At 43.3% G+C, this 9613-nt stretch overlaps 1 protein-coding gene across 2 annotated transcripts; it reads right to left on the bottom strand.

The window, feature by feature from the left end:
• Window positions 1-1796: 1796 nt before the first annotated feature.
• ZNF706 (zinc finger protein 706) lies at window positions 1797-8977 on the bottom strand. Of its 2 annotated transcripts, none has more exons than XM_082044408.1 (4): window positions 8828-8977; window positions 5690-5826; window positions 4429-4536; window positions 1797-3811 (listed from the first exon to the last, which is right to left on the bottom strand). In XM_082044408.1, the coding sequence occupies exons 2-3, from the start codon at window positions 5822-5824 to the stop codon at window positions 4441-4443; spliced, it is 231 nt and encodes a 76-aa protein (XP_081900534.1). In that variant the 5' UTR covers window positions 5825-5826; window positions 8828-8977; the 3' UTR covers window positions 1797-3811; window positions 4429-4440. The 2 variants fall into 2 exon arrangements, with proteins under 2 accessions (XP_081900534.1, XP_081900535.1); XM_082044409.1 differs by having other exon boundaries at window positions 8818-8949.
• Between the last annotated feature and the right edge of the window lie 636 nt (window positions 8978-9613).

The following is a 9613-nucleotide window of genomic DNA, read 5'->3' as shown; positions in this document are numbered from 1 at the left end:
CAACTACAGATTCCTCCTTTCCCAGAAACCTCAATGCTAAAAGCCATACAAGAGAATTGTAAAATGACACCCAACCTATTCCACCTTTTTTTGAAAGCTACCAAGATAACACAACTCCCTAAGTGAGTCTCTGTTGTGCCTCATCGACATGAAAATCATAACACAACAGATAACACATTAAAAAATCTCCAAGTAATTTTCAAAGCGGACAGCAAAATTCCCCAGACAGAACGTGACACCCTCCCACTGTCTGGCCTAGACCAAGATCACTGATGATGCTACGGAATACAGAAAAAAAACACGTACAGAACACCAGTCCTAAGCTGAGTTTTAGGGTTGAATTCAAAGTCCGCTGAGAAACCTGTAAGGTTCTAAATAGGTAAACTAAACATTCACAAACTATACGCAGCAGAATGGGGCTGAGCAGACAGAAACACAACTGACCTTTGCTTTGTTTGTGGATTCTGTAGGACCGAGTTCGCTGGTCTGACTTTGGGAAGACCAGGCTTCTCATGAAGCCAAATATTATACTTCCCCACTTGTTTCTGTGAAAATGGGAAATAGAATAGACCTCAAGTCTATTAGTATTTGATGATAAAAGAAATTCCATCTATTAGCAATGTTTATCAAGGTGGCAAAACAGCTCAATACAGTTTACAGAAATGCTACAAATTCCTTCATTACTGTGTGGTTTGCAAGCAGCCCATGGTCACAAGCTTTACTTGAGCTGAAGCGTTTTTAGCGCAACCACAAGGGATACACTCCAGGGATGTTTCAAGAGCACTGTATAAAGCCAACAATTTCCTTAAGGCTACACAGCAACTGTCTTCAACTTCTATTTCAGATTTTTCACACAGCTTTTTGACAGCAAGAAACCAGAAACCCTCAAAGGTAGGTAAAGCAGCCTAAGTCAGTCTGAGTAACAAAATTTGCAGAACTGTTCTTGATTACTCAGCAGTCTCTGAGATGGCCTCATCATCATCACACGTGCTAACTTTGGGATATAAAGTAAGATTTTTTTTACAACATTCCAAGCCCTACTTAAAATGTGATCTCAGATGCCATTTAAAGAGATTCCCAGAAGAGATGTGGGCTTCTGAAAATCAAAAATAACTTTTTAAAGTTGCTCCACTCCACAAGTATCTGTAACAGCTGATGCCCACACTGACAACATAAGAACCTTTTACCTAAATTCTTCCCTTGCACATGGATGAATCTTTCTCAAGAGAAGAGGGGAAAATTTCCATGCCTACTTTTCTTTCTTGTATAGACAGCTTCAAGTTCCAGGACTGTCCAGAGACAGGAAATTAATTTTCTAAATGCAGTGATACTTGTTTTTAAAAGCAGGAAATATGACATTTTACATTTCAGGTTTTTAATTCTCTTTAATCAGACACATTACAATGCACAGCTGTGTCTTTAGCCAGGTAACAGTGCCATCCTTCAGATCAGGAAGATATTATCAAGTCCTAGTCCCTCCGCCAAATACAAGTATTGCAGATATTCTAAATGAGGATGATTCCCACACTTAGTATACCACTCCCCTATACTTATAAACCCTTTGTAACAATCCAGCTTTCATTAATTTCTGTAACTGAGACTGCAGCTACTGCTGCTAGGGATCTTATTGAACTGACGATCACCCCTACCTTCTAATATATTAAAACCTCCAGAATTTCATATGGTATTTTCAACTCGAGCATTGTAAAGTTTTGAAAATACAATTCTGACTGAAGTTAAACATCCCACTAATGATGCAGTTTTCCAGCTCTTCAGTGCTCATTAAGAGAGATTGCTTATGAAACAAAATATTTTTATTTAATGCTACACAATCTGAATTGAAGGAATAGAACATATACTTCCCCTCAGGACCAAGCTACAGGGATACATCCCAGAACATTTTCCAAAGTAAAGCCAGATTACCAATTACTAATCAGTGCAACTAACATCTTTATCCATTTGCACTCAGCCTATTTTTAGACAAACTACGGCATCAGAACATTTACGTATCTCTCCGCCACACAGCACACAAGTCGAGAGCAGATTTCTTGCCTTGCAGAAGCTAGTTTGTCAGGAAATATGTATTGATAACATTAAAGAAAAACAAATGAAGCATTACATTCTGATGTCAGGTGTACAAGTGCAGTAGTGGATTACTCTCAGGGAACAACATTGTCTATAAAAGTTAAGTGGTACACAGGTTATCCTGGAGTGACTATAATACAGAGAAAGTCTATGCCAAAGTAAGTATGTACAGAGGTAACTGTCACAGCAAAGAGGACAGGAAGCTAATCTCACAGAAGTAGTTCAATAAAGAGCAAATGAGTGGACAAAGACAAAGGCTTTGACTTTATATAATAAAATACCAAGTGCATTCTTTTAAGTGAATGAGTCTTTGAGACTATGGTCCTAGATTTTAGGAAGCCATTTGAAGGTCAGATATACGGTCCTGCTGCATAGCAATGGTTACTTTGCCTGCCAGAATTTTTACATCCGTTGTAACCTCAGTAAATCACAGCAATTATGGTATTGCTTCTTACTGCAAGGTCAAAACTAAAGCTCTTAAATAAGCTCCCTCCAAATGCCAAAGATGCAATTTTGGATAGAAGACCTTCTAGCACAATTCGGATGTCTCTCCACTACTTCTGTGCTGCATATCAGGAGTTAGAACTGAGCCCAGAACACTTTTAAGGGTAATTACATTTAGCTGCTCAAATGTTCTTGGCCAAAGAGTTATGATCCAGCTTTTTTTTTTTTAATTGTATGAATGAAACTTTAATCACATCCGATTTCTAAAGTAGACGTATTATTTTAGTTACTTTGGCTCTTTTCCAACAGGCTTATTTTAAGCTGGTTGTGAAGAAAAGTTATTAGTGGCTGGATATTCTGCCTATTTCTTAAAGAGTTGCTACTGAAATAACCAGATGCATTTGAGAAGGGACAGGTGTGGTCAACTGCTCAAAATATCATAAAAAAAAAATCTTTCCAAATCAATTTTTCAACTAAGAGCAGAGTTGCTTTAACCTAATATTTGAGACCATTTTTCTAGCCAGCATTTAATCCTGCCACTTCTCAGCTTCCTCAGCCATTTACCCTATATAAAGGCTAAAATGAGTCTCTCCAGTGCAGGACTTCAAGAAACATTATCCCTCACAGTAAAGGAATCCCATTCAAAATGGCTCACAGTATTAAGACTCCAATACACAGGAGAAAAATGTAGAAGTCTCACAATTTTCATGCAGCTTCTAGGGAGTCTGCTGCGCCTCAAGCCAGAAACTTAACTACTAGTGACTGGGCTTGAGCAGACAGCACACTGAAGAGTAATTCTGAGCTGCTTCCCTCTTCACTTAAGATTAATTTACTGTAATGTACATTACTTTCAGTGGAATGATACTGCTCATGTTTTGGCAGGATGGGGAAAATTCCACTTTGTCTTTTTTTATTATCTTATAAGGCAGATAATGCAGAAAGTTGAAACAGAACTTCTACAAGGATTTAATCTGTGATATTGTAAAATCAAAGTACTACTTTATTAAATGAGTTATTTTACACAATATGAACATCAATATAATTACAATTGTAAAAAATTTTTTATAACAAGTATGGACTGATTTTTCAGGATTTCCAAATAGGGCACAACTGTACATTTACACAGAATTGTCTTTGCATGAAGCCCAAGAGGGAACAGCATAAAAATATGAATGTTTCTGTAGCCCCTTCATTTTTGCTGATCAACAGTTTTAGAAAAGCAGCTGCAGGTTTGTTATGTAAGGTCTGACAGTAGAAGAGTCAATAGGTGCCATGATTTCACCTATAAAAAACAAGAATAACTCAGTTAAGCTGAAGTTACACAACGCTGTTTACCTTTACATGAATTTAACACCATACTACTTTTTACCTCATTTCAGCCTTTCATTATAACGATGTTCAGTTACAGCCTAACAACTGGCTTTTGGGAAATATCTTCTATAGTTAATGCAGAAAAATCTGCATTCACTTGCATAGCTGCAGGAACAAAAAGGCTAAATTGTTGCAAATACACTAAACAACTGTTTCCGTTACATGTTTTGTAGCAACAGATTGTATTTATTATATGTATTTTGTTCAAAGCAAAACTAACATTTCAAAGCAAGAACTAAATAACAAAATATTCCTACAATTCTAAGGATGACCATTTGAAATAACATTAAATCCTTTCAAAACAACCTCAACGCACAGTGAAATGCCACAGCCATTTCACCTACATAGCTATTACCTTGCTTCTCCTATGTAACAGTTCAAGGGTATAAATTTTACCTATATCTAATTTTCATATTAAAGGAAATGAAGTAAGTAGTCTCAGCTGTTGGTGATAAAAACCAAACCAAACCAAACCCTGATTCATAATATACCTTTCTCAAACAATCATTTAAAAATTAAGGTAATGACCTGTAGACAACTTTACGCCTGAACATCAGCCAATTCTGGAGGAAGTGGAGTCTTAGGATGCTTGCTTTCAAAGTGCTGTTTGAAGGTCTTGGGATCCGGCATTTGCGTCTGATTAAAGAGAGACATTTAACTTTACGTACAGTACAACGGTTAAGTGATACTACAAAATCTGCTCCCCCCATGTTTTCTTTTCTTTTCCTATAGTAAATTGTCTCCTCAATGACACTGCTGTAGTGACAGAAGAACCATTAATTCAGCTGCAGACTAAGAGAGAATATTTAGCCTCAGATTTTCAGAGAGCTGCTTTAAAGCACTAGTTCCACAGTTCTGGCATGTTGATGACTTCAGTATTCTTGCTAGAAATCTCCCTGCAGATCTTACACTTCATATGCTTATTTGGAGGAAAAATGTACCTCCTTATAATTTTATTTTTCAATACATAAAAGATAAACATTTATCCTTTTCAGAATCACATCTTCGTGAAAGCCATTTCTTTTGTTTATCAATAGGCCAAAGACTAATATGGCACAGACTGATTGTCTACTTGGCACAAGCTATCTTAGACCATTGTTACTACACAGTTGCAGGCACCAACTGCCCAAAGTGATTGCTGCTACAGCCTGATTTCACAAGAGGAGCTCGTTACGAGGACTTAAGTAAGATGCAATCTTATTTAAGACACTCAAAAGTGACAAATCTATTCTGAGACTGACCATTTAAGTGAAAATGGCAAGTTTATCCTTCAGCTTCAAAATGAAGACATTCAGGAAAATCAGCCAGAAGCAAAGTTTAATCTGATTAGCGCTCACATTTCTGTTCTCTTGTCAAGTCACAATCTACTGCGTATCAAATTTACACTAAAACTTTTGGCACCACCACTTTTCCTCTCTGCATTAACACTGATAACCAGTGATGCCAAGACAGGTCAATTCCTTCACAAATAAAAGATGTTTCCATTTGGAAAAAAAGTGATCTTGTACTTTTTACATTTCATACATCATACTAACACCACATGCAGACCCCTCAATTCAAAAGGCAAGATAACTAACAAAATCAAATCTGTACACGACCTCTCAGATTTTCTCATTACAGTTACAGCTGAGTAACCTGTAAGCAAGTGACACAACAGATGCAAATGCTTATAGCAACAAGCTCAATAGCCACTTAAGTATTTCAATTTCTGTGATATAATCTTCTAAAAATTCTGCTCTAGGCTGGAAGACAGACCTTCCTACAATAATTTGTCTTCAGTTCCTCTTACCCTACAGACAGTGCAGGTATATATCAAGGCAGCCTTGGCTGCAGCCTTCTGATCATGTCCTTGTTTCTTTTTTTGCTCAGCTTGCTTTTTGGCATTTTTCTGCTGCGACTGAATCTTCTGCTGTCCACGAGCCATATCTACAAACAAAAAGAAGACATTTAGTCTACAAATGTGAGAAACTACTGCTGCTAGCTGACTCGGAAGCAATAACCACGAGAATAAAACAGTCACGTGCTCTGTCCATAAGGCCCACAACTGCCATAACTCATATACCATGGACATCTGTTCAAGTTGCTCTTTACCATCTAAAGACTCTCTGGTTTTAGAATTTTTCTTCAAATATAGACCAGAATTATTAGGTCATTCTAAGGTTTCTTCCACCACAAAGCATCAAGGTCTACTTTTGAAAAGTGTTTTCAATAGTCAGAATAATTTAAGTCTCCTTTCTAGTTAATAGAAACTTATCTATTTCCACAGGTACAATAAAGTTTCTTTTTGTTGCTGTTGTTCTTTTATTTTAAAACTTAAGACTCAACCTTTATGAAACAGGTTCTAAAAAAGGCAAATTAAAGTATTACCCAACCTGTATTACTGTCTTCTGGTGTACGTGATTGTGAGCTGCTTTGGATGTGGAAATGCCAAGAACAATAGGTCATCCCTCTTTATTTAAGGGCTTTATTTATTTTTTTTTTTACAGGTAGCCATTCTTTTTGATTTTCAGCTGACTTTACATGCATACACGCTTCTTAAAAAGAAGTAAAATTCACCCCATCAGAAACCATTACTCTATATAATACAGCAGCATAAAGGAGGCAAACACTATTGCCATATCCCATCAGAAGGTCTGCTACCAAAGAAATGAGGTACAAAAATCACATTTCAGGAGGCAGCAAACTAGCGTATTTAGAACTGCAACCCTCCCTCTGCGTGCAGCCCACTAGGCCACCCAATTCAGCTTGCATCCCAGCCCCAGATAAGACACCAGGCAGGATCTGGGCACACCAACAGAGTAGGCTTCAGAGCATGGGTCTATAACCCAGCAGCCCACTTTCTGCTATTGTCTCCCTCACGGGCCACACACATGGTCCAGTTGTGCAGCTCTCACAGAGGCAAAAGTCCACCACACAAACACAGACCAGCCAGCCAAAGCTGGTGTCTTCAGATGACTAGTAAAGTCTAATGTTGCCAGGAGGTTGGCTAGTTGGTCACTGCCCATCTATGCAATCCAAGCATTTGCTTTAAGTTTTATAGTCAGGAGACACTACGTGGCTACAACAGGTCTGTCATGCAGTCCTTCCCACAAGGACAGACAGCCTTCTGCTGCAAGAGGGAGAAGGGCCTGTCCAAACAAAGACTGACCTCCAGTAAACATCCGCAAAAAGTCCTTAGAACTGTTATGAAAAAAAACTTATATGAAACATCAACATCTGGAAATTCACTAGTATTCCAAGAATTTCTGGATATGTGGCACCATGGTGCTTAAGACGGAACAAAAAAATGGCCCTGAGACCCAAAGCAGCTCTTGAGTGTTGAGAGGCCCCTCTCAGGCCACAGTCAAGTTCTTCCATGGCACGTCACACCACCATGTAACCCTTTGCAGAAGCATTACCCTACATCTTCAGCACGCCCTCCTCTTCCCCTCTCAGTTTCTCCAAAGGAGAATTTAGGAGTCCATATGGCTAACAAAATTGAACACAAGAAAACACAAATCCTATTAACAGGCATATAGAAATACACGTGGCATTCAACACCTTCCACAAGATACAGCATTGAATGTCAATAAGACTAAAAATACCTGTCTATGCTTCACTGTATGCTACAACAGTTACCCTGAAACATCCCAGCCAGGGACTCACACTGCTTACGTACCACATGGGCCAACAAGAACACTGAATTCCCATTAAAAAAACAAAACAAAACTTGCCAACAGCTTTGCATACACTAGAAGGAACTTCAGGTTTTACTTCAATTTTATTTTACTAGCATTACAGTAATCCTCCAGAAGTCAGGGGGTTCCTGAAAGAAAATACTCAGGTAATAAAAAAGGAATGATTTTCATTAAGTTTCTGCACTTCATATTTTTAGTTCCTTGACAAGAGCTTGTTAAGCAGTACACTGCAACAGTCAATCACACTGAGCTTGTGTGTATTTGGCAACTGCTGGTTTTAGTTAAGACAAACAAGAAAACACAAGCAAAAACATCTGCTTAAAAATATCAAGCTCCGTATGATGCCCAAGACCAAAAATCCAAGAGTTTAAATATTGCAAATTACACGAATGCAGTTGAAACACAGAGTGAATACTTCATTACTGGTTATCCTCCATTATATTCATAATACTTCATTAAGGTTATTTGGACAATCAACATACCAAAAAAGTGACAAAAATAAGGAGTTCGTTTAAAATAATGATGAGTTTAACTACAAGGCTAAACCTGTATTTCAGTTACACAACACAGATTAGTGTTGTTTTACTTATCAGGCACACCCTCAGAGAGCCCAGTAAACAGGCCTGCTGTTTTGAAATCGAATAAAAATGCAGGAGCACACAGGAAGCCTAATAACACTGAAAAATTTGCTGCCAAATTATAATGGCAGCAGCACAGGCCCGGCAGGACAGCGAGGCTGAAGCCTGCGTTATGTTAACGCCTCACCCACGGTAATTTCCCTATAAGTAACAAGAACCCGAGTCGGGAGTTTCGAGTCCCCAAACTGGACACCGACAGCTGCTCCGCTGTCACCTCCAGACAACAACAGCCGCCTGCGCTGCTCGGGCTTTCCCGGCCAGGCGGCCAAGGGCCTGGGCCGGAGGAGCAGCGAGCGCGGCCTTCGCCGGCAGCTCTGCGGGGCAGCCCCGGCCCGGCCGCAGGGGCAGAGCGAGGCCGCCGCCCCAGCAGGCCGTGGCGGGGCTGGGGGCGGCCGTAGCCGGCCAGCCCCACCACGTGGCCCGCGGAAGGGCCGAGGAAGGAAGCGGCCCTGCGCGGAGCCCCAGCCGCGGCAGGCCGGGAGCGGAGCGCGCCTCGCTGCCGGGCCGCCCCTTCCCCCCGGGCGGGTCTGCTCCGCCGCGCCGCGGCCGGGCCCGCTCCCGCACACCCCACCTCCCCCCGCCGCCGCGCGAGGGGCCGGCACCTCCGCTCACCCGGGCCGGGAGTCCGGGCTGGGCCCTGCGAGCGGGTGGAAGGCTCCGCGCGGCCCCGCAGCAGCCGCCGCCGCCTGCCCGAGAGGAGAGAGGGAGCGGGAGGACGGGGCGCCGGCACTGCGCATGCGCGGCCCCGCCTCGGCGCCCGCGCGGCCCAGCCCTGCCGGCCAATGGCGGCCCCCGCCCGTTACATAAGGCGGGGGGAGGGGAGCGAGGGGCGCGCGGCCGCGCTGACCTCGCGGGGGCTGGGGCGTGGCTGGGCTGGGCGGGGCTCCCGCTCCGGCGGGCGGGGCTCCCGCTCCGGCGGGCGGGCGGGGCCGGGTTGTGCGCGCTGTGGACAGATCCCGGGGAGCGCGGTCCCGCCTCGCTCCCGCTTCGGGTCCCGGCAGCTGGGGAGCTGGGGCGGCGAGTCCGTCGTGCTCCGGGGTTGGCCAGGGGCAGGGGCAGGGCTAGACCTGGCGCAGGGGCGGCCCTTGGGGACCAAAACCCCACCAAGCCCAGCGCTGTGCGGGGTCTGGCACAGACCTCGGGAGAAGCCGAGGGACACGACAGCTCTGCGGTGGGAGATCACCGCGCTGTGGCCAAGGCAGAGGCAGGACCTGCAGCCCGGGTCCCGGGGGTGCTGGCCCAGCCGGGCCGCGCGGGGCTGCGGGTGCATCCCAGGAGCTCCGTGCGGAGCTGCGGGTGGATCCCAGGAGCTCCGTGCGGAGCTGCGGGTGCATCCCAGGAGCTCCGTGCGGAGCTGCGGGTGCATCCCAGGAGCTCCGTGCGGAGCTCCGTGTGCCG

The sequence above is a fragment of the Streptopelia decaocto genome (assembly GCF_964273445.1).
Source record: "Streptopelia decaocto genome assembly, chromosome: 2".
In the NCBI taxonomy this organism is placed as follows: Eukaryota; Metazoa; Chordata; class Aves; order Columbiformes; family Columbidae; genus Streptopelia; species Streptopelia decaocto.
This window is presented reverse-complemented; position numbering and strand designations above follow the sequence as displayed.